General features: G+C 36.3%; 1 protein-coding gene and 1 pseudogene across 10 annotated transcripts in view; one reads left to right on the top strand and one right to left on the bottom strand.

Annotated features, from left to right (window-relative positions):
• Positions 1-25961, top strand: part of LOC141518397 (TIP41-like protein) — a 222997-nt pseudogene that overhangs the window by 97066 nt on the left and 99970 nt on the right.
• LOC141518396 (anoctamin-5-like) overlaps positions 1-25961 on the bottom strand; it is a 141070-nt gene that overhangs the window by 85502 nt on the left and 29607 nt on the right. For 3 of the 10 annotated variants that reach the window (XM_074230389.1, XM_074230379.1, XM_074230382.1), the window contains exon 1: positions 26-23810. The exons of 2 other annotated variants lie outside the window; for them this stretch is intronic. In XM_074230389.1, the coding sequence (XP_074086490.1) occupies positions 26-290 (265 nt within the window). In that variant the 5' untranslated portion in view covers positions 291-23810. Of the gene's footprint in view, positions 1-25; positions 23811-25961 lie in introns of those variants that run through there. 5 more of the 10 variants (XM_074230388.1, XM_074230384.1, XM_074230380.1 and 2 more) reach the window with 3 other exon arrangements.

Here is a 25961-nt window from a genome sequence, read left to right as displayed (position 1 = left end):
GCTTTATTTCTGGTTAGTACAATACCTTCCGGATTTGTGGACTTGAACTTGGTGAGAACAGCAATATCATCTTCAAGGGAAAAAAAGATGGTATTAACTAACAGCCTAGCAGGCAGTGAATTTTCCATAACATCTTTAGTGTAAGCTCTGAAGCCCCTGACTCTATTGTCTTCCAGGACACCAGAAAACATAAATAACCAGAGCTTTGGAAGTATTGTTTTCAGGGCTTGGTAGAAATTGGATTGAATGTGAGAGCTCTCCTCCTCCTCCCCTGGCATCACTGTCTTCATCCGTCATTCATCCAAGGTAAGAAACACAATCAGTTCCAAGGTCATGATGCTGGCAAATATCAAATGTCTAAGGCCATATTTGAATTCAGATCCTCCTGATTCCAAGGCCAGTTCTCTAGCCACTACATCATCTAGTGCCCCCTATTCAACAATTTCTAAGAAATGTTCAAGTGTTAACTCATCTCCTTAAGTTTTTCATAAAAGGCACTTAAAAAGAGAAAACAATATGGAAATTTTTAAGGCAAGAGCTGAATTGTTTGATAGAATGTATATAGAATGACTTGGCTTTCTCTTCACAGATCCCAAACTCCAACCCAATGGATCAGCCAATGACATCTAAATTCCCATAATTTGCTATATGCCAACAAGCATTCCATATTTACTAAACACAAGCTTGGGAAGCTCCAGGTATGCCACAAGATAAAGAATAATGATAACAATAGTAGCTAATGGGCATGTTACCAATATTATCTCATTTGATCTTCACAACAACCCTGAGAAGTGGGTGCCATTATTATCTATCTCCATTTTTCAGATGAAGAAACAGAGGCAAACAGGAATAAAACAACTGGCCCAGTGTCACACAGTTAGTAGGTATCTAAAATTGTCTCCAGACCGGGTCCTTGACAATGACACAGTCTCTGACCTAAATGGACTTCATGATCATTTGCAAAAGGCAAGCTTATTATACATCTACTATGGAAATATAGAGTTTTAATGTGGGATGTAGAGAAATGTCTTTTGAGCTGAAAATTCAAATTTCAAGACTTATCCCAGATACATCCAAGGTTTAGAACCATGGAACATATCACATAATCCCTTACAGTACAAGACAATTCTAAGACATTAAATTATATTTTTGAAACAAATTTGCATTGATAGAGAGTTTCCACACTAGAAGTTCTCCACACCAGTGAACTCACATGACCTTCAGAACACTCCTCTTTTCCTCCCTCATTGATACATGAAAATGCAATACCCCAGAGTACTGAGGAGGCCTTCAGAAAGTTATACATTCACACCCTCAGGAAGCCTACAGTCTGGTAGATAGGTAACATAGGATTACAAAATGATATAAATGAAAACAAAAAACTAAAAACAAAATTATGTAAATGCGTTGTTTAGTCATTTCAGTCTTGTGCAACTTATCATGACCCTAATTAGGATTTTCTTCACAAAGATACTGGAGAGGTTTGCCATTTACTTCTCCAACTCATTTTACAGATGAGGAAATGAGACAAACAGGGTTAAGTGATTTGCCCAGGGTCTGGGCAAGCTAGTAAATGTCTGAGGCTGGATTTGAACTCAGCAAGATGGCTCTCCCTGACTCCAGGACTGGCACTAGGCCACTTAGCTGCCACGTAAATGCATTAGAGAAGTTTAAAAAATTTACTATATAAAATCTGAGGGAGGAAGTTACTAATGGTGGTGGTCAAAAATCAGGTTTCACATTAGAGAGAACATTAAAGTTGGCACTTAATGAACTGGTAGGAATTAAATATGTAAAGAGAACAAGGGAAAATAATTTCAGGGACAGGAAAGTATATGGGTAGGCAGAGATATGAAACAGTACAGGCCATACCTCAAGCTTGGTTCTGAGATAGAATTGTATGAAGGGGAGTAATGAGTAAAGACTGGAAAGGTAGGGTAGGATCAGATTATAAAGGATCTTGAATGTCAGGTAAAAGATTTGAAATTTTCCTTAGTTGGTCAAAACACAGCTCCTGAAACTTTTTAAATACTCTTTTCATTAAAGGAGATGATTTTATTCTGGTGATGATATGAAGAAGGAATGGGAGGGAAATAATCAATGGAGGCAGAAAGACCTGGTAGGTTACAAGAATATTTGGATAGGTGGTAATGGAGGCTTATGTAACTGGAGTATTGGCAGTGGTATTCTGATGGGGTGTGTTGATATGAGATGTTCCCAAGCTGGAATCACCCAATTAGAAGCAAATGAGAGAGACATGTATGAGCTAAAAGTGGTATTACTGAAAGAAACAGCAAAAATCAAAAAGACTGGATTTAAAGAAAATCTAGTTTTAAACATGTTGGTGGGGCATCCAAGTGGACAAGTCTTGTAGACAATTGGTAAAGAAGAGGTAAAACCTGAGAAAAGATAATGACTGAGATACACACATACACACACACACACACACACACACACACACATATATATACATATATATGTATATACTCATCACATCTATACTAATATAGTATTATATTAATATATTACATATACTATATAAAAATATCATCATTGAGTATCAGTATAGATGTGGTGATAGCTGATATCAATCTTAGTTGTTAAAGAATGGTATAGTGTAGAAAAAAATGGGGGCAAGAACAAACTTGATAACTGCCACATTAAAAAGTCAGGTAAAGAACGAGGAACCAGCTTGAGGGAAATATATAGAACTTCATGTGATAGGGTTATTTGGTCTTTTATTTTGATGACTGATAAACTTTAATCAACTATTGGTTTCCAAAGAGGAAATTCAAAGTCCAAGGGCAGATGATATCAAGTAATTGTATGATAGAAAAAAAATAGGTCAATTATATGGTGAGGGTGAAAGGTGATAGGTGGTCAGCCAGGAAACTCCTCTACAAGATGTAAAAATAATCTGGAAATAACTTTAGTGGCAAACTTTGGGAAAACCATGTTTGAGTAGGGGAGGTCCTTGGATTCCTTCAATATTTTGCTCAAGGAAACAGCTATATAGATAGGCATGGGATGGATTTCAATTAACATCATTGGGAAAAAAACTTCCAAATTAATGAAATTCAGAGATCTTTTTGAAAGGAGAACCACCAGATTTAGTGCTGGCCAAGACCTTAGGTTTTTCTTGTCTGACTGGCTCTTTTTTTAAGATGAGGAAATCAAGGCTCTTTTCCTCTCGTCATGCTGCTCTAAAAACCATTGTCCAAACCATAGGGGACACACACACACACACACACACACACACATACACACACACAGAGTTTTTTTCATCTATGATCTGAGAGTCTAACCTTTTATCTGAGTGACCTAGAACTGAACCCAGAAGCACCAGTTTCCTCTAATGAATCTATGATTGACTGCTATGTTTGGAGAGGTATGGTCTGTTATGGTCAATAGAGGAATTAGTCATGGAAGCAGACCTTTTCCCTCCATAAAGAAAGCTTCCCCATTTTCCTCAATACTCCCTCCTAGGCTAGTTGGTATGTATGACAAGAGCATCTAGAATAGCTAGATTTGGGGCAGCAGAGTGGTGCAGTGCCTCTTCTGGAGTCAGGAAGATCTAAGTTCAAATCTTGGCTTTAGACAAGCTTTAGTATCAGAGCAAGACACTGAATCTGTTTGCCTCTGTTTCCTCATATGTAAATGTGGATAATAATAGCATCTCCCTCCCAGGGAGAATCAAATGAGGTAATAGGTTTAGCATGGTTCCTAACACACAGCAAGCACTATATAAATTTTAACTATTTTTAACATTTTTCATATTATTCTTTGCAACCTTTCTAAAAATCTTTAACTACCTAAATTTAAGTGAATTAAGACCTGCCCTCAACCTAGGAAAGTGGGAAGGAAATCCCTATGGAAATCTATGCAAAACTATAAGTTCTCATGAAGGTGCCAACCTACAAGGCAGAAGGACTTAATTCAACTGAGCTCAACACATAACAGCAATGAAATCCTAGATCTGGTCCTAGTCCCTAATTTGGGCTATGCCAAAGGATAGAGGGCTGGATCCCCAGTCAGGAAGATTCATCTTCTTGGGTTAAATTCTGTCCTCAAATACTAGTTATGAGCCTGGCTAAGTCATTTAACCCTGTTTGCCTCAGTTTCTGGAAAATGAGCTGGAGAAGGAAATAGCAAACCACTCCAGTATATTTACCAAGACCATACTTCTACTGACTCTTCCCATACAGTTCCAACTAATCACATTCCCACTTAAGTCTCCTATTCTTGGCTCAGCCCCCATCTTGACCAGGGTTCTATTTCTATTCCCTGATATATCCCTAGGCCAAAAACAACCTGAATAAATAAGAGATTCAACACAAGAACCCAGATAACAAAGGTGAAAATGTACTACTAAAATGGATTTTGGGGGGGGTTCACCTGAGAATTTCAGTCTTTTAAACCCTCCTAATGTTTAATAGTCATCTTTCCATAATTCTTTAATTTTCTTACAACTTACATTTACACCAGTGATCCCTAAAGAAGAGAAAAAACTGAGATGAGTCACTGTGTTCCTAACAAAGGAGGATATTAAATATAGGGGAAAAGAATCAAAAGAGAATATTGGGTATAATGGTGAAAAATAGAAAATATTGAGACTGCAGTATAAAAAAGGCCAACAATTAAATATTTTTAATTTAAAAAATTCTACTCCCTTTTTTTGCTGAGTACCTACAGACTATGGGTATAGAATGTGATCACTGAATTAATGGATTTTGCTTGTGTTTCTGTCATCATGGAGAGCTCATTTATTGGAAGGAAGAGGATATATAGTATAACTAGAAGGGTATAACTAGTATAAACTAGAAATGATTGTTATAAAAACAGAAGGAATCAATAAAAGCAAAAATGTGGATCAAATATTCTTGTTGATGCTAATAATGGAAGTAACAACAATAATAACAATGTCTGATTTTTTATATAGGGTGCTCCACATGAAGCAGACTGGTACCTTCTTTGCAACTTAGCTATAGTGAATTACCTGAGGCACTGGTCTAATAAATGGAATGATCTCATTTTGTAGAGGGAAACAGACTCAGAGAAATTATCAGATATATCAAATAATTAATAAATGCATGCCAAATTCATTATTTGCATTTAGTGATTATCCTTAGCCTAACTTCACTGGTAAAAAGTTGGAGCTAGGATTCAAACCCAAGGATTCCAAATTTCAGTCTAGTTTCCTATGTACAGTATCCTTCCTATATCATGTGCCCTCACAGGAGAGCTGGCTATTCTAATCACTAGGTTTAAAAAAAAAAGATTCTCTGTATTGTCAAGTAATATACTCATTTTTAAGAGGCTAAATCACTGGCAGTCCAGCAATAATGTGAATGAATACCTTATCAGCATGAAGCAAGAACAGTCTGGTTAACAAAATACAAAATGAGAGACTGTCAGAAGGGAAAACCCTTCAATGATATCTTTTTAGCTTAAAGAACTGTTGGGTTTTTTGTTTTGATTTTTTTATCAGAATAATATAATAACATCACAGCTCATTGCTCTGTTTAAGTGAACCAGTTATGCCAATATTGCTTGTGGATACCTAAGTAATCATAGTTAGTCACCCCGATGTCACAATGTATTTGTTCATTAAGTTTATTCTCAAACTACCAAATGCATAAATGGGGTGGGGTTAGCCTCCATTAACGTCATTCTTCAATGTTTTATCACAGCAGAGGAGAAAGATCCTGGAATCCAGACAGACATTCCATACAGCTCATAAATATATATATATGTATACATACATATAAATGTACATGTGTTTTTAATCTTTTGCTTTTATTAAGAACTACTAATCCTTGCCAAACCAATACAAAAATTAAAGAAAAGCTATTTGAAACTTTTGTACAAATATATTAGACAAAAAAGAAGTCTAGTCATGTTGTTGATGCAGAAGGTTTTTCTTCTTCCTACCCCTAACCTGGAGAGAGCAGCACTAACAGAATCAGCTAGAAGCCTTGCATACACTGTGAATATAGGCCAAGGGACTCCATGGCAATTCGCAATTGTGCAGAGGGTGAGCCAAACTAACTTCTGAGAAGCATCTCCTTACTGACCACAGAAGAATGAAGTTTTGGGTCACAATTCACAAAGGACGTTCCCTAGAGCAGTAGCAAACCTAGGAGGAGTAGCAAACTACAAAAGAGCACTCACTGGATGAAATTACAGATCCTGAAAATAAATACTTTGATAATTTGAAGGAGGCTGCCCCTGCATAGGAAGGAGAGGAGAGGTAGACAACAGTTCAAGTGGAAAGGGCCCTTGGGGGTTTGAATGAAATGCATTCTCCATGAGTCAACACAGTGAAGAGGTGGCCAAAACAGGAAACTCCAGAAGCTAGGCAAAACAATGGATAGCATTCTGGGCTCAGATGAACTCCTGCCTCAGACACTTACTAACTGTATGATCCTGACAATGTTCTGTAGCCTCCTTCAGCCTCAGTGACCTTATCTGTAAAATGGTATAATTATAATAATACCTACTCAAAGGGTTGGGATGGGGATCAAATATGGGGAGGCTTAGAAAATTTAAGCACTCTCTAAAGGCATCTAGCATATGAGGGAGAATCTTGGAGGAAGCATGGATAACCACTAACCTGTCAGAAGTTACCAAGTCTCTCCTTGAGACAGGTTGTGCTAAATCTCAACTTTAGAACTATCCCCTGAACCCATGTTACTCTGATTGGTGACAGACTCAAGACAAATAAACATGCATCTCCTATATCTAGTCTTCCTGCTTGCATCCCTAGACCAGGCTTAACCTACCAAGAGACCACATACTGCAGCCAACTCCTAGCTATATCCTTTATTTAGGAGGCATTTGCTAAGGATCTTTCAATTATTCATCTACTTCTAAAAATGCCTAGGCATGGGTACAGTGGATAGAGAGCATGGGCCCCAGAGTCAGGAGGGCCTGAGTTCAAATCTAGCCTCAGATACTTAATAATTACCTAGCTGTGTGATCTTAGGCAAATCACTTAACCCCATTGCCTTGCAAAAACTAAAATGAAGTAAAAATGCCTAGGCTCCACTACAAAGATTGAGAAATCCACAGGGAAAAATTGATATTCTAGGGTGAAGAAGTTTCAGGCCATGAGAGAAGTTCAAAATCAGACAAAAGTTGAAATATTTCTAGAAATACCAGCTTCAAGGATAGCAGGGAAGGAAAAATATTGTACCGTCCCTTATAATTAAGTGAATTAGAGAACTGTTCCTCAAATACAACTCTCCATCTCCTGAGCTCTGTGCATTTTCTCCACCTGATCCCCATGTTTGCAACATTTTCCCTCCTTATCTCTCCCTTCTGACTTTTCTAACTTCCTTCAAATCTGATGTAAATCCCATCTGCCTTTCCCAATCCCCCTTAATTCTCAAGCTTTTCCTCTTTTAATTCATTCTGATTTGTCCTTCCTATAGATTGTGGTGGTTTGTGATCTCTCATTGAGGGTAAAAAGTTCTATTCTTTTTGTATCTCCAGTGATTATCACAAAGCAGATACTTAATGCAATTTTATGAACCTTCTGACTACTCTAGGAAGGAAGATGTTTTGAAATGCTCATTTTTGAATATTTGGGGATTTGGTGGAAAACAATCTCCTTTTCTGGGCCACAAGGAAGAACTACTGTGTGTAAAGAATGGCTGGATATGAAAACGGGAAATGGAATGGTGTGAAGGCAGAGAAGCAGGGAAGGTTTTGAGGTAGCTCATTAGAAAGTTTGCTGGTACATGGGGGCGGATGATCAACCTCTTGATGGACTAGCTCATTCCATCAGTGCAACAATCACAGACAATTTGGGGCTCTCTGCGATGGAGAATACCATCTGTATGAAGAAAAACAACTGTGGAGTTTGAACAAAGACCAAGGACTATTAACTTTAATTTAGGAAAAAAACTGCTATCTTATTGTCTCATCTTGCTATCTCTTTTACCTTATGTTTCTTCCTTAAGGATATGATTTCTCTCTCATCACATTCAATTTGGATCAATGTATACCATGGAAACAATGTAAAGACTAGCAAATTGCCTTCTGTTGGGGTTGGGGAGAGAGAAGATTAGGGGGGGAATTGTAAAGCTCAAAATAAATAAAATCTTTAAAAATAATTAATAAGGGGGTGGCTAGGTGGTGCAATGGATACAGCACCGGCCCTGGAGTCAGGAGTACCTGAGTTCAAATTCGGCCTCAGACACTTAATAATTACCTAGCTATGTGGCCTTGGGCAAGCCACTTAAGCCCATTGACTTGCAAAAACTAAAAAAAAAAAAAAAATTAATAAAAAGTTTGCTGGTGATTCAATTAGCAGGGCTTATTGTTTTAATTTTGAAGATTATACAAGAACCATGGGCTACTTACTCCCTGAAGACACTAGCTAAAACAGGACACAAGAGAAAGTCATATGCTGAATAGTTAGGATGTTAGGTCTCAGCTGGGACTTTCCCTTTAGCTACCTTACAGAACTGAGCTCTCGAAGCCAAACTCTCAACCATGTTGACTAACTGAATGTCATTTAATCCTTGCCATCCTCAATGATGGGCATTTTATAATCTTTAGGATCTGCAATCTTTAGGACCTTTACAGTCATCATCTAATCTGAGCCCACAAAAGACTAGAAAATAAATACTTCAGTTATGTCCACCATTTTATAATGGAGTTGAAGCCCAAAGGAGGGCGATACACTTACTTCCATGTATTCACACAGCTAGCATATAACCCAGACAGGATATGAACCAAGACCTTCCTAACTCCCAAATCTAGCATCATCATCATTAATATAAGCTAAAATACTAGCTATATGAGTCTAAAAAAGAAACTAAGGGGTGGATCAGTGGCACAGTGGATAGAGAACCGGCCCTGGAGTCAGGAGTACCTGAGTTCAAATCTGACCTTAGACACTTAATAATTACCTAGCTGTTGTGGCCTTGGGCAGGCCACTTAGACCCATTGCCTAGCAAAAACCTAAAAAAAAAATAACTAAAACAAACACACAGGACCAGGGCTCCTAGTTTTCTGAGGAATCTGGTCCTCACAGGAAACCATAAACTTTCTCATTAGAAGGGATTAGAATCACTACACTAATATATCTGTATGCTATTTAATAATCAGAGTTTCTTATTTTGTACACAAATTCCCTTATCAGCCACTCCCTGTTTTAATCTAACCTAGCTAATACTGAACATATTGCAATGGACTTCACAATGACTAAGATCTCAGAAACCTAGCTTCTAATTCCCACTCCGCAACATTGTCTTCAAGCCAGTCAACTAATCTTTTTTGACTTGTTTCTCATCTGCAAAACGAAGACAGAGTAGAAAATCTCTGAAGCCTCCTCATCAGATGAAGACAGGTTAAGACCAGGAGGATTAAAGTGATATGTCCATGATCACACAGCAGTTATAAGATTTAAAGTTGGAAGGGTCCTTAGAGTCCTAGTACAAGAGAAAAAAGGGAATTTAAATGATTTGCTCAATGTGATATGGGAAGTAAAGTTCAGAGCAAGGATTTGAACTCTTAGAGTCTAAATCCAACACTTTCCATTACCTCACCCTGCCTTCCAAACAGAAACCTCTTCAGCATTATGGATGCTTTCCTGACCCCACTGGAAAGCTTACTTCAGAATGTGTCTATGACCTGCTTGTGCACAGAGGATAGATTGTCTAACTCTATGGATTTAGGAAACTTTGTGGTGACTGTGGCAATGGTTATGGTAACACTAGATCAAAAGTACTCATGGTATAAACTAAATGTCAACTGTGCCTTGACTCACACAGTAGGGGTTTGGTTTAATTTTGCCTCAGATTCAATGGCAAGTTTTGAAGATGGACCTAAGAAAACTGTGGGCTTTGGATTTCGTAAAACATTATTGCATCTCCTGAAATAACATATTTGAATAATTCAGAAAGCAAGGCGAAGCTCAAGCACCACCTTTCCTGATCCTACCAGTTGCTAATGTCCCCAGTTGAAATGTTCCGATAGTTCTTTTATGTATATTTTCTCTGTATTTCTATAGCCACATGAGACTTCCAACAGTAAAATATAACTCCTTGAAGACAGGGACTGTTTATTTTGATGTTCATATACCCCATACATTCTTTGATGGATTGACTTAGGTGAATTAATATAGAGAAAAGAGAGTAGAACCTACAGAATATGCACAATGACTATAATAACATAACCAAATTGTTACAAGGCAGCAGATGAAAAGATATGACCAATATTGCTTTCATATTTGATGAAAATGCAATTGCTACTCCAGAGAACCAAGGCACTACGATGTTGAATGTTACACATGCTCTCAATTTGTTTTGCTCAGCTCTCTTTATAGCAAGGGAAAGTTCTAGAAAGGGGAGATAGCAGGACATGTCTGTGGCATTTTTTAAAGACAAAAAAAATATTTTTAAGAGTGTAAGTAATATTAAGCAAACACAAAGTTCCCTACCCTAAGCTCTGTTTAAGCAGGTCATGCATGGGTCAGATGATAGGGGACCCACTTTATTTACTGAATTGCCTAACCAAACAAAATAGAATGGCTATCTGGAGAGAATCCAGGAGGAGAAACTAAATCTCAGAAAATTACAGAAAATCAAAGTTTTAAATTGTTTCCTCATGGATCCTAGAACTTTACCAGTAAATAATAAATTCATTAAAATAATATCAAATCAACAGCATTTCTGTAGCCAGATAGCTCTGGAAATTAGGTAATTTTATGTCTATTAAACTATTTAAGTTTTATAAAAAGATCACCAATTTGCAAACAATGCTTACAAACATTTTACAAAAGAATCATTGGCCAATGGACAATTATTTATGAAGACCCTTTTTTTAAGATTCAGACTTAGGATTTCAGATCTGAAATCACAACACTTGAAAAAATTCCTTTACCCAAGCCATTTGGCAACTTGAACACTGAGAGGTTAAGAGGTGACAGCTTAGTGTCCTACAGCCAGTATGACAGCCTTCATCTCATAGTTGGTATGGCAGTCAGGACTCAGATGTGGGAATTAAACTTGGTGAATCTGACATCAAAATTACAATTTTATCTACTAAGCCACATTGTCCACCCCTTTTTGTGAAAAATAAATATCTTTTTTAATTACCCTTCCACACCAGTGCCAATTCTAAGCATTTGTGAGACCATTGATATGTCTAGTCTAAGATCTATTGATAACAATTTACATTTCTCCAACATTTAAGTTTTATCAAAGAGCTGTCTTCACAACAATCCTGTGAAGTTGCAAGTGTTGTTATCCACATTTTACAGATAGATTAATTGAGCGTCAAAGGGTTCCCCACTTATACACTGATGGATTGATTAAATTGATTAAATGGATAGAACCTAAATTCCAACTTGTATCTCTCCTGAATCCAGGTTCTATATTTTTTTCTACGAAATCATGTCATCTGTATCAATTCACCACCAAAAATATAGTCAATTAAGATATGATTTAGGTTTGGCCATAGAACTAAAAGATATGATTTAGATTTGGCCATATAACTAAAAGATATGATAAGCCAATAGTTTAAAGTTCATTTCTGAAGAGAGGCAACAGAGAAGAGTGGATAGAGATCTGGCTGTGGAACCACCACTGATACATACTGACTATTTTAACCTAGGAAAATCATTCTAACCTTTCAATATTCCAGACAAGAGGACAATAATATCCCAAGTTATAGAGAAGTGAACCATATGTATTAGTACAGGGAATTTCCTCATAAAGGAAGAAGAATGATCATCACTCAGTTAATGAACATGAAATTACAGATCCTTTATTCCTTCTAAAGAATAGTTATAGAGGATTCATTTGCTGGACTAGAGTATGAACTTTTGCAGAGGTTGGACATAGATCACTAACACTATACATCCTGACCAATCCCTGAGAAGAAGAGAATAAATATGGTCATTATATTTGCTAAATGAATAATTTATATGGAGGGCATCTGATGCCTTAGTCAAAGACAAATTCAAAATTATTGTGGCTAATGAGGGAAAAGGGAAGACAGAGAATAATGCAATCTTGATTTTTTTGAAGAAAGACCTGCACCAAAAAAAAAAAAGGATGGACTGATTATCTCCTTCTAACTAATAAATTCTAAGAATTTTACATCTTCTCTAATTAACAGACAGCCTTTGTGGTGAAATGGAAGGAACAGTGAATTTGCAGGACTTGGGTTTAACCCCATTTTTGCCACAAATCTTTTGTGTGATCTTGTACAAGCCATTTAAATGTGTCTAAATCTTGGCTGCCTTGGCTACACAATGAAGGAGTTATGGTTTTAACTTCATGGAACAAGATGCCTCTTAGGATAAATTCATCACTTCTAATCTAATCACCAGGCTGCCAACTCAAGTCCCAATTGATACCAGCTCCCTGTCTCTTATCCTCTGGATTTAGTATCCTCTGGATAGTAGGGTATCAAACTCCTCCCAAAGCCTTCTTTTTTTCAAGAAGCTGAAATTCATCTCTTGAATTTATATCTCCTGCACTATCTTGTTTCAGTTAAAACTATCAAGATAATCTTAGACCAGGTACCATTTAGTGCCCCTCCCCAAGCTTTTCTGCCTCCTTTAATGTGTTGTCTCCCCCATTAGTCTGTAAGTTCCTAGAAGGCAGCAACTCTTTTTTTTTTTATTCACTGGCTTAGGCCAGTGCTAACACATTGTAGTAGTTTAATAAATATTTATTTGATTGGTTTGGAGAATAAGTGATTTAAACATTAAGGTAAGTTTAATAAAAAGTATTTACACATCTGCTGCCAATCTTTTTTAGAGGTGGGGTGGGAAAGAAATAGATATGGAACACTGTGCACATTGTCAGTTTTTTTTCAATGTATTTTGGGCTAATTTTTTAAATATTCTTTCTAGATTTAAAAACATCTTTATTTTAAAAATCTTTTTCTTCTATAGAATTGCTCTTTGGTTGTTTTAAATTTTTTTTGATGTTTTTATTTTGGCAAGGCAAAGGGGGGGTTAAGTGATTTGTCCAAGATCACACAGCTAGATAATTAAGTATCTGAGGTCAGATCTGAACTCAGGTCCTCCTGACTCCAGGGCAGGTGCTCTATCCATTACACCACCTAGCTTCCCCTAGAATGATTCTCTGTAAGGAGTGGAGATGCAGGTGGATCTGGGAGATAAAAAAAATATATATCAATAAAATAGTATTTATAAAAAAATCAGAGAATAAATGATAAATGATATAAGTCATCTACTGTCTAACCCTTCCAGGTTTGAAAATAAGAAACACAGATTTAAAGATTTTTAAATCACTTGCCCAATGTCATATAGCTTATGCATAGCAGAGCCAGGGCAGGACCCCTATTTTACTGGTTCCAGTCCACCTTCCATTACATGAGGATACTACCCTCAATATTCTCTAGGATTGGCAATATCAAGCCTCACTCTTTCGCTCTTTTCTCACATCACCCCTCCTATTCTTGTCTACCTTGATGACTTCCAGTTGCCCCGAATCTTACAAGACAAAAAAGACAGTTCTGCAAAAATATTCAGAGAATACATCCTTAGTGCCAAGGAGATATCCCCAAGTGCCCTACAAATGTAGGTTATCCTTTTCTAGGGAGGCAACTCTTCAATAAACAGGTGATCATTTATCTCCTGCTTTTATCAATAACTCAATAAAGATTATTAGAGTTTGCCCACTTATCTCCAAAAACCAATTCAGCATCATAACTCTTCAGTTATATGTTAGGTACCTGGGGCCATGGGCAGCACTAGGTACAGATCAAAGATTAAAGTCTCCTATCTATTCTGAGCACATATCTCCTCTACAGTCATCTATATTATCACAAATCTAAATGGCAAAAGCAATTACAGATAAAAAAAAAAGGTCAGTTTGCCATTATTACCTCTTCCTCTGGTACAGATGGCAGCTAGAACTTAAGTAATTCTAATGGCATCTGACCAGCAATAAAGGAGGGTACAAGACCAAGGCTGACTTTTAGATGGGTATCTATCAAATCTCTTTAATCACTTACCTAAGGCAAAATAAATTATTTAGAGTATTAAAACAGAAGGTAACGATTAAAATGGAGAGGGGTGAAATAAAACCTAGAGAGATAGATAAGTTGTGGCATCTCAATCGACAAGGCAGCTTAAATATGATTGAATGGTAGAGATATAGCAAACCATATTAAGAAGATTAAAACCAGACTCAGTGATGGCTTCTGCTGGGCCCATAGAGGACCCTGACTCAAGCCACATCATTCTGAACAATGCTTGCCAAATAACTCTATGGCTAAGGGGAAATTGCTCAGTATCTACTTGGTATTGGAATAGGTGAGCTTCAAAAAGTATCTGTTAAAATCCTTGACACACCAGGGACAGAAGATACAAAGACAAGAAATAAGCCCAAATTTAAACAATTAATCTTTCAGTTAAAAAATTAAACAAAGAGTTTAATTAAGCTCTATGGGACTTGGCTTGTAGTTTCAGCAGTGACAGTAGCTAGGGATGTTTATTCCCAGGGCAAGGACCACAAACCAAACATAGGATGAAAATGTCTCTGAAGGGCTCAAGGGGGAAGGAGGGGAAGGCAGGGCAGGGGATAAAGTTCACCTTACCACACACCACTTGATAGATTCCTATTTTCTAAATAGATGCTAATTTTTATGGTTTCTGTGCTACTAATGGACTGTCGTATGTGGTCAGTAAGCTCTACCTTTAATAACCTGGGGAAAAATCTAGTTGTCCAACTTAAGTTATAGTTTAAATCATTGTATTGTTAGCTTTGAAATCTATACATCCCTCAGTTCTGCTCTTTTGAGTAAAGAATCAGAACAGTATTTATCTTCAGAATGGGCAATGCAGGTCTCTGAGAACATGTTAGAAGTCAGATTTCCTAAGCTGGCATCAAATTCCCCCATAGAACATCCAACCCTTGACTCCACTTTGATCATGGAGACAATATGAAATCAATTTAATCTATTGGGGGGGGGAACAGCTAACCATAACCAGAGGAAGAAAAACAAACAAAAAAACCCTATACAATCTAAATGAACATTATGTTCAGTTTTTTTAAATTTCTCATTTTTCTTTCCTATCTGATGGTTTTCTTTCTTTTCCCCTTAATCCTAACTCGTCATACAGAAAATGACTAATTGTTAAATATGTTAAACACAAATGTGTATATACAATATTCACCAGATTATTCACCACTGAGGGAAGGGGGTAGGAAGGAACAGTGGGCAGAGATTTTGTTAATTAAAAATATGCATATGAATATTAAAAAACTTTTGTAACATGTGATTAGAAAAATAAATTAAATTATCCATTGGAAAAATAACATAGCTAAATTCTTTGACTCAGCAAGACTCTATTGGAGGCATACTATTCCCATGTCTCAATAATTGAAGACCAAACTCAACCTGATAAAAACTAAGTCCTGGAAACTTGTTCAACTTTTCAAACTGTGAGTCAATAGCAAAACCAAGAACTATCTTTTTACATCACAAAATATTTAATAAATCTGTTGCCATTACCCAGCTTTTCTGATTCTTTATACTTTCATTCAAGAAATCACTTTCTATGTATTTACAATTACTTATTTCAGTGTCATAACTTTGCTAACAATACTTTATACTCCAGAATGTGCAAGTAAAGTTGAATGCCACTTTTTGATTCTTGCATATATGTTCATGAGAGTGTGCCTCAATTGTTTTCCCATAATAAAGCTCTTCCCTTTACCCTTTGGCTTTTAATTCTTTTTTATCTTTTTTTTTAAATTAGTACATTTAGTGCTAATTTCATGAAGAGGTCATGAAAAGGAGCAAAAAGGTCACTTGTACAAAAATATTCATAGCAGTCCTGTTTGTGGTGGCAAAGAATTTAAATTGAGTGAATGTCCATCAATTGGGGAATGGTTGAACAAACTGTGGTATATGTATGTGATGGAACACTATTGTTCTATTAGAAACCAGAAGGGATGGGAATTCAGGAAAGCCTGGAAGGATTTGCATGAACTGATGCTGAGCGAGATGAGCAGAACCAGAAGAACATTGTACACCCTAACAGCAACATGGGGGTGATGGTCAACCTTAATAGAATTGCTCATTTCATCAGTGCAACAATCAGGGACAATTTTAAGGTATCTGCAATGGAGAATACCATCTGTCCCCAAAGAGGGAATTGTAGAGAAAAAGATCAAAGATTATTACCTTTAATTTTTAAAAAAAAAAGTTATTATGCAATTCTGCCATCTCTTATACTTTATCTTTTTTCCTTAAAGAGATGATTTCTCTCTCATCACATTCAGCTTAGATCAATGTATATCATGGAAACAATGTAAAGACTAACAGACTGCCTTCTGGGGGGGGGTTGTAAAATTCAAAATTAATTAATTAATTAAATTTTAAAAATTAGCATATTTATTCTTTCCACCTCATCATACTGGAAAAAGAAAAACAAAAACCTTGAAACAAATAAGCAGAGTCAAGGAAACAAATTTTGGTGTATATGTATATTTATGTTAATTGCTTTTAGAGGTCTTAAGTTCAGTTACATCTGTGATAACCAAACAAGTATTTATTGAGTACTGATTATGTGCTAAACTCTATGCTAAGTACTGAGAAAACAAAAAAGATAGTCCCTAACCTCAAGAAAGTTATATTAACAAAAACCATATTTACATAAAAGGCATAGAATGCTGCTAATTGAAATGATCTATCACTGGACGCCTTTTAGGTCTATGCATTTCATTCAACCTCATTCAATACCTTAGTATGAATTGATCTTTAATATATAGCATATATATACAGCATTATATAACTTAAGCCTTTTAAAAATGTTATATAATATGGTACTATCTTGATGATCTAATGCTTAAGCCTCCGTAAAAAAAAAAAATCAGTTGGTGAAGGAAATGGCAAATTTTGCCAAGTATCTTTGCTAAGAAAACCCCAATGTGGTTGTGAAGAGTCAGACATAACTCAAAGACTGAACCGAAACTGTCATATAAAAACTTTTGCTCCGTTTATAAACTTCTCACACATAATTTTATTATAATTACCTTATAAATTATTAGGTTAAATATTTTACAGGTGAGGAAAGTGTATATGATTTGTTCAAATTCAGATGATTACTACCATGCTGGCTTTAAATCTTCTAAATGAGGAGACAGAAGAGGCAAAACCTATGTAGCTTCATGATTCAAAGCATACCACTTCTTCACCAATTCTGTAGCCTTCCCTATGTTCATTTCTCTCATCCTCTCAGTTACAAGGGACCTCAGAGAATATCCAGTAGAACCCTTTTACAAAACACAATGATAAGTGATTCCATTTAATTCTCAGGTGAATATATCCAGTGAGGGGAACTCAAATGTGAGGCTCTGTTCAAAAGGATGAAACTTGAATCTTTCAGAAAGATAACCACATAAAGCCTTTTCAGTAGAAAGTAGAAAGACAAAAACAAAAAAACAAAAACAACTTTCTAGCTGGCAGCAATAAGATTTGGCTCATTATAATTCTTGCTTTTTTTAACTCACTTGTGACTTTGAACAAGTCTCCCTCTCTGAGACTCAACTTGTTCACTTATAAAATTAGGATATGAAACAAAATAATCATTAAAAGGTCTTTGTAAACCTTGAAAGGCTTGCATCAACTGATGCTGAAGAAAGTGAGCAGAACCAGGAGAACATTGTAGTAAGAGTTAACACTGAGTGATGATCAACTATGACTCTTCTCAGCAATACAGTGATCCAGGACAATTTCAAAAGATTCATGATAGAAAATGCCATCCATATGCAGAGGAAAAACTATAGAGCCTGAATGTACATCCGAACATTCTACTTTCATTTTTTTTGTTGGTTTGTTTTTCCTTTCTTGAGTTTTTTCCCTCTCATTCTGATTCTTCTTTCACAAGATAACTAATGTTCAACATGATTATATATGTATAACCTATAACAGATTGCTAGCTATCCTGAGGGGGAAGAGAAGGGAAGGGGGGGCAGAAATGTGGTATTCAAAAATATTATAAAAATGAATATTGAAAGCTATCTTTACATGTAAATGGAAAAAAAACAAATAACTATTAAATAATAAAAAAGGTCTTTGCAACTGTAGCTACCTAACTACTAGACCTAAGCCACAAAGAAATCAAAAGAAAAGGGGAAAGCATTTATTTATATATATAGAAAAAGAAAACATTCTTCATGATAGACAAAATTTAGACACTAAGGGACTGTCCTACCAGAGATAAATTGCAACATATGAATATAATAAAATATTATTGAACTATAAGATATGATGAAAGATAATTACTGAGGGAATTGGAAAAATCTTTATGAACTGAAGCAGATGAAAATGAGCTGAGTCTAGAGAACAATTTATACAATGATAACATTACAGAGAAAATTAACCATGAAAGACTTAAGAGCTCTGATCAACAAAATGATAAACCATGAATCCAAAAGAATGTGGATAAAAAATATCATTCACCTCCTAACAGAGAGGAGATAAACTGAAAATGAAGAAAAAGACAGACATTTTCAGACATGGCTCATGTGGGGATTTTTTTCCTTGGATCTGCAGGTATACATTGGGACTCTGGGGTTTCTCTTAGTGTAGGTAGGGTTAATGGGAAGAACAGAGTAATAAAAATATTTAATAAATAAAATAATAAATTAGTTTTTAAAAGTCCCTTTCAACTTTCAAATTCTGTGATTCTAAAAATTCAAGCCCAGAATGTCCACTAAGCCACCCTCTCTGCATATTAAGTTTTCTTTCCTTGGCTTTCTTTTTCTTTCTTTGCTTTTGAGACTGGGTTTCCCTATCTACCTTAGTTTGAAAGGGAGAAGTCCAAGACCATGTTTTCCTTTCCCAGGCCATCATTCTCTCAGCCAAATTCTGTGGGGTAGAAATCATAGCTGGAGGGATATCACAGATTCCTCCTCTGCTTCTTCCCTATTTGGCATGGATATTCCCTAGACTGATGCCAGTCAGCTCAGCTTCTAGCTTGTTCAACCAGTCTACTTAATTTTCTCACATTTTCCTCCTGATGCTCTGGGGTCAGAGAGGCCTAGGACCTGGAAGGAACTGTATGGAGATTAATAGTCTTGGATTATGTTAGACCTGAGAATGACTGTAGAAATAAAAGTTGAGAAAATTTAAGGTCTAGGGGAAAAAAATAATTGGATCAAGATTTCATAATGATTTATACCAGAGCCTCTAGAATTGTGATTAGAACCTGAGTTCCAGTTCATTGCTCTTGCCATTCTAGAAGAGGCTCATTTTGTGTTTAAAAAGAAATTAACAGGAATCACAAAAGTCCTTTGTGGAGGGCTTCTAATGTTTACAAAATTGAAGTATATGAGGCATAGAATAGAGTTAGTAAGAGGTCTTTGGGATATAGTCAGACAGGATCCAAAGAGGATTGTGTCCAATCCTTTGATTCAGAGAATCATGTTCTATCCAGGTGCCAATCAAATCTGTATCTTTAATAAGTATTTTTGCAACTTATCTGTCTTGTGGATTTATCTCCCCAACTCTGGGTCCTAAACATCATTCCCCTGGTTTCCTTACTAGTGTAGTCATTTTACCACAATCTCCTATTCCTCACCTGGTTCATGACCCCAAAACACAAGCTAATTTAAATGTACATAAAACACAATCAAAAAGGTAAAAAATAGGTACAACTTGGTGGCACAGTGAGAGCACCAGCCCTGGAGTCAGGAAAAACTGAGTTCAAATCCAGCCTCAAACACTTAATAGTTGCCTAGTTGCATGACCTTTGGGCAAGCCACTTAACCCCATTGCCTTAAATAAATAAAAAAAATTAAAAAATAAGAATTCTTTTTAGGAAAGGTAAAAATGTTGTAAGGTCCTATAATGAATTTCAAAGCTAAGCACAGATAGCAGGGTCACAGTTCTAAGCCTCTTACTTGAGCAAGTCACTTCCTTTTGCAGGACCCCAATGCTCTCATCTGAACTTGAAAAGAAATGCTCTCTACAATTGAAATGATTGAGATATTTCTCACTACTCTGTTCCTCTAGTAATAAAAAGATAAAAGATAATTTTTAAAAATTGAATACAGGAGACTGTCACTTGAGTAAAAATGATAAATACTATTTAAATGCTGTACCTGCTGCAGGCATTAAATGAATGGTGTCACACCCAACTAGAAATGGCTATACCTAAGATCTCTACTGGTTACCAATCAACTTCTTCTTTATTCATTTCAGTTATATATCTGACTCTTTGTGACCCCATTTGAGAGTTTTCTTGACAAAGATATTGGAGTGATTTACTATCTCCTTTTCTAGTTTATTTTGCTGATTGGAAACTGAGGCACACAGGGTTATGTGACTTGGCCAGGGTCATACATCTAGAAAGTATCTGAAGTTAGATTTGAACTCAGGGAGAGGAGTCTTCCTGACTCCAGTCTCAGCACTGTATTTCACCACTTTAGAAAATCATCTACTATGTTCTATTGTGGCTTAATATATTTAGTTAAAATTTCCAACTACATTTTCATCTCATTCACACTATGGTTTGAGATTTTGAGCATTCCACAGAATACTCTCAATTACCCATAGATCTTGTTCCTTTTTTTGGTTAGATTTTATCTTTTTTGACCTTAGTGATTTGAATATAATTTAGCACAGAAAATGTTAAAATGCTCATCCATCTTAAAATTTCTATAACTTATAAATCTAATCTTTCTTTTATGACTGAGGATTTCAAAGTATATAGAAATCATCAAATTAACAAACCTGTGAAATAGGTTGTCTCACTTTTCCCAGTCTGGTTTTTAATTCTGTTTCAGCTTCTTCTTAATCACTTAACCTCTTTAAAAGACAATTTCCTCATCTATAAAAGTGGGGGAATGATGTCCTACATCCTTCTAAAAATTGTCAAAGATTCAAAGAGATAATTCATATAAATCATTTTGCAAAGACAAAAACCTATGTAAATATCAGTAATGATTATTATTCCTCCTCATTTAGGCACTATACCAATACAATATGAATCTTACATTCAGTTTGTTTTTTTCAAATAATATTTCATTTCCCAATTGCATATAAAGATAATTCTCAGTTCTTTCATTTTGCTAGGATTAGCCAAGCCATTCACAGTTCTTCCTACAATATTGTTATTATGATTTATTACATTGGTTCTGTTCACTTCACTTTGTATCAGTTTGTCATAACTAGTTTAGACATAATTTTTTAACAGTCTTAAAGTTGGCAGAGATGGAACACAACCAGAAAAAAAGCTATGGAGATGATGAAGGACCTTCAGTTCATGTTCCATGAGATTGCCCACAGAAGAGAAAATGATTGAGAGGTGGGGCATGAAAGCCGTCCTCAAGTATCTGCAGGGTTGTAAGAAGGACTACATTTGCTTTGTTTGCTCACTGAGGGAATAAGTAGGAGCAATAAGGGGACATTTCAGAGGCAAATTTAAGCCTGAAGTCAGGAATAATTACTTAATAACTAGCTCTATTCAGATATGGAATGAGCTCTCTCAGGAGGAAGTAGATTTTCTCTCATTTTAGATTGTAAAAAAAGAGGTCAGATGATTACTTATGAGGTGTGATACAATGGGGAATTCTTTTGAAAGTGAGATTTAGGTAGGATTGAGGTTGTCTTTCATCTGTGAAATTCTATGATTATTGGGTATGGAAGCTTGAATCTTACTGTCTGTGTGACCTTGGTTAAGTCCCATAACCACTGAGTCTCAAATACCTCAACTATACTATGAACACAGAGTAGAAGCCTTGGAAGTCTCTTCCAGCTCTAGGATCCTAAGGGGCCATGACTGAACACTTTTGAACTCTAAGATTCTATGATTCTAAGTTCCTCATGTAGCTAAATTCTCCATGATTTCACATAGTTCCTTTGTTGGCACAATTTACACACATGATTTATTTTGTATCATCATTTTCTATATGTGTGTCTTCTCTAATGAACTGTGACCTCCCATAAAACAGGAACCATGGATTATTTAACTTCCTGACTCTCTGGTATCTTTCCCTGGTCTTTGACCACCTAAATATTTATGGTTTAATAAATATTTAAATCCAGGGATTTCTTCTCATAATCTGAGTCTTTTATTCACAAAAATAGAACCCCAAGGGGGAAGTCCTAAGTTGATAACTGCCAGGCAGTCCAAAGTTTGATCTCTTTTTTCCAATAAAATAAATGAAGAATTTGTGCTTTCTCAGTTACTTCTTTTTTAATTAAGGGTTAAAACTTTGGTTTAAACGGGTATAAAGGAGCATGGTCTGAGACACCCAACTTGATGGCCTCTTTGGTACGGTGGCAGATTCTCATTTCTGTGGCTAGGGGGAATTGTTGTCCTGGGATTTGCCTGTCAAATGTGGACTGAAATAAACTCCCACTCTCCATGGGTATTCCAGTCCAGAGGGGAGACTGTAGACATAATGTTATGCTTGTCTTTTTTAGCTGATCATTTTGTTAAATAACAGACATGCCAGTCAGTGATAAGTAGTAATTATATTGCTAGAGGGGGAATCCTCAAAGTGGTAGGCCTGGGGAGGGGAAAGAGGTTTATATTATTTGTAAAGTATTTTAAGTCTCATTTGGCAGCATTTGATTACATGGGATAGAGACACACTGCTGAAAGTTCCGCATAAAGATGATAGCTATTGAATAGATCCCAACATTGTAGACAGTCAGACTGGTGCCCTCAAAGGATTACCAACATTGATTAATAAACCTTTATTCCTTCCTCTTAATTGTTATAACACTGGAATTTGTATTTACATAGTCACTCACTTTATAATGTATACTCCAAGGGTTCTGTGTTCAACCTTTATAAGGTTTCTGTTGTTTTTGTTATCTCTTTATTAAACTTTAATTGACTTTACAACCAGAATTATCACTCAGTTATTTTATACTGGGGTGGACTGCTTTTCTCCATATATTGCTTGGGAAAGTATATTAGTCAATTCAGTTCAAGAAAATATATTAATCATAGCCTATAGTTAAATTAAAAGTATATATACAAATAAGTATATTTTGTACAATGCGATGGGAACAAAAGAGAAAGACAATGCACAAACAGAATAATTTGAAACAAAATAAATTGCTTTCCATGGGTAAAATGGGGGTAGAAGGGAGGAAGAGAAGAATCAGGAATATCTTCATAGAGGATGCAACATCTAAGCAGGAGCATCTAAGCAAAAAGGAATTTTAAAAAGCACAGATACTGAGCATCTGGTGTAGTTCATTAGATTATAAGTTTTGGGTTGAAATTTTACAGAAGAGGAAAGTGAAAATTAGTGAAAAGAAGTGATTTATCTAAGGTCATAAGAAGATTACACAAAGAGATGAGATTTGGATCAGTTCCCCAACTAGAAAGCAAGCTCTCTTTTTTCTTGTACCAAATTAAACATGGGAAATAATAAGCATAGGGTGGCTAGGTGGCATAGTGGATAAAGCACCAGTCCTGGAGTCAGGAGTACCTGGGTTCAAATCCAGACTCAGACACTTAGTAATTACCTAGCTGTGTGACCTTGGGTAATCCACTTAACCCCATTTGCCTTGCAAAAAAACCCAAAAAACAAAACAAACCTAAAAAAAAAACAAATAATAAGCACAAGGATTCCAATAATGGAAATTTAATGAGCAAAGGCAAGAACAGGAAAGCTACGAAATTGAATAATCACCAATCTTTGCCCAAAAGAAAATCAAAGGTACCCCATTCCTCTTTGGAGACAAAGAGTGTGAAAGATGGGTTGGGAAAATGCACCTAGTAAAATTTTTTTTTAATTTTAGAAAGGTTTTATTTATTTTGAGTTTTACAGTTTTCCCCCAATCTCTCTTCCCTCCCCCCACCCTTCCACAGAAGGCAGTTTGCTTAGTCTTTACATCATTCCCATAGTATGCATTGATCTAAGTTGAATGTGATGAGAGAGAAATCATATCCTTAAGGAAGAAACATATAGTATAAGATATGGCAGAATTACATAATAAGACCTAGTAATATATTTTTAAACTTTTTAAAACTATAAACAAACTAAAAAATGGGAATTTCTTCAGAGTAAAAGAGAAAAAAAGAGGAATATATATATATATATGAAACTACAGATTTCCATTATGCAAATTTGCTTATTTTTTCAAGTATATAATACATTCAACCTGTAACTTTCAAAGCGATCTTGCTCATGTTTTTCTTCCTAATCTTTTTTTTTTCTCTACATTAAAAAAGATGCCTGGTCCCTCTTGTTTTTTTCCTCTTGATACAGTTTGGCTAGATTATCTTCTTGAAAAAGACCATGATAGAGTGGTTATGTCATATCATATACATGAACTTAATTTAAGTGAGGAGTTGCAGTACTAAGTCACCAGCCTCATTTTCTCCTCCAGAGCCATCTGGTTTCAGTGGCCAGATACGAATCAGGACAAACTGGAGATAGCCCTGGATGTGAGGCAATCAGGGTTAAGGGACTTGTCCAAGGACACCCAGCTGGTGTCTGAATCAAAACTTGAATTCAAGTCCTCCTGACTCCTTGGTTGCTGATCTATCCACTGTACAACCTAGTTGCCCCACAAAGAGGTTAAATGACTTGGCCAGGGTCTTATACCTAGTAAGTTTCTGAGGCTGGATTTGAACTTAGGTCAACCCTGACTCCAGGCCCAGTGTTCTATCTACTGAACCACCCAGATGTTGGTTAGGATGCAGACTGTGTAAAGAGGAAGAGAGAGAGAGAAAGAAAGTGGGAAAGAAAAGTTTCAGTCAGAATATTGAAAGCCTTAAATGCCAGGCTGAGAAGTTGGTATTTTATCCTACAGGCAACAAAGAGCAGCAGCTATGAATCCCTATGAATGTTGGGGGATAAGGAATAACATGGTCAGTAGTCATATCATTTGTTAAGGGCCAGGCCTGAACTATATGCTAGGAATAACAGTACAAGAAAAGAGAAATACAGATCCTGCCATCAAGGAGTTTTTAGTCTAATCTATGAACACTACTCATGAAGAAGTAAGAGAAAGGAGCTAAAGGGAAAGGTGAAAAAGGCAGAAGCTGAGTCAAGTTTAAAGGAAGAGAGGCAGCTAGGTGGCACAGTGGATAGAGCACCGGCCCTGGAGTCAGGAGCACCTGAGTTCAAATCCGACCTAAGACATTTAATTACCTAGCTGTGTGGCCCTGGGAAAGCCACTTAACCCCCATTGACTTGCAAAAACCTTAAAAAGAAGTTTAAAGGAAGACTGAATGGTCTGGCCTAATGAACAATGGAACTTAAAGGGAGAGAAACTAGATCCAGGGAGAAAAGTTAGGTAGCCATGATTACATTCCAGGTAAGAATGGGAAAAAATCAAATTCACTTGGGCAAACCTGAAATATTTCTGAATATTTCTGAATTCTCAGTTTTTCCTCTTTATGCTTGCTGAGGAATGAGCTTAGAATCAGGAAGACATGGACTCTTTGGATCACAAAAAGTCAATCAACAACAAAAAGTTACTGAGGCAGAGTTCCAAGAATGATCAATTTATTAGGGAGACTGGTGGTCCCTAAACAATTTGGTCCAAGACTTTCCTCATAGTAAATAATCCCCCTGCTCATGGACTAAAAGGTTTTACAGCTCTTGGGTAGTCTTGGGGAGGTCCCTTGTCCTAAGGATATCTCTCCAAAAGTAAGGAAACTTCTATGATTGACTAATCTTTACAAGCAAGGGAACTTTTTTGATTTATTAAGAGCAGTATATGTTGGGGTGGCTAAGTGGTGCAGTGGATAGAGCACCAGCCCTGGAGTCAGCAGTACCTGAGTTCAAATCCAACCTCAGACACTTAATTACCTAGCTGTGTGGCCTTGGGCAAGCCACTTGACCCCATTTGCCTTGCAAAAAACTAAAAAAAAAAAAAGCAGTATATGTCAACCACAACTACTTCCATAGGCCATCCACTATAGGTCACTATGCACCATCAAATACAGGCCACTCATTATAGCTAACACTACAGACTGCCAACTA

Source organism: Macrotis lagotis, chromosome 3 (genome assembly GCF_037893015.1).
Source record: "Macrotis lagotis isolate mMagLag1 chromosome 3, bilby.v1.9.chrom.fasta, whole genome shotgun sequence".
Classification (NCBI taxonomy): Eukaryota; Metazoa; Chordata; class Mammalia; order Peramelemorphia; family Peramelidae; genus Macrotis; species Macrotis lagotis.
Note: the sequence above shows the minus strand (reverse complement) of the source record. Positions and strands in the feature narration are given on the sequence as shown.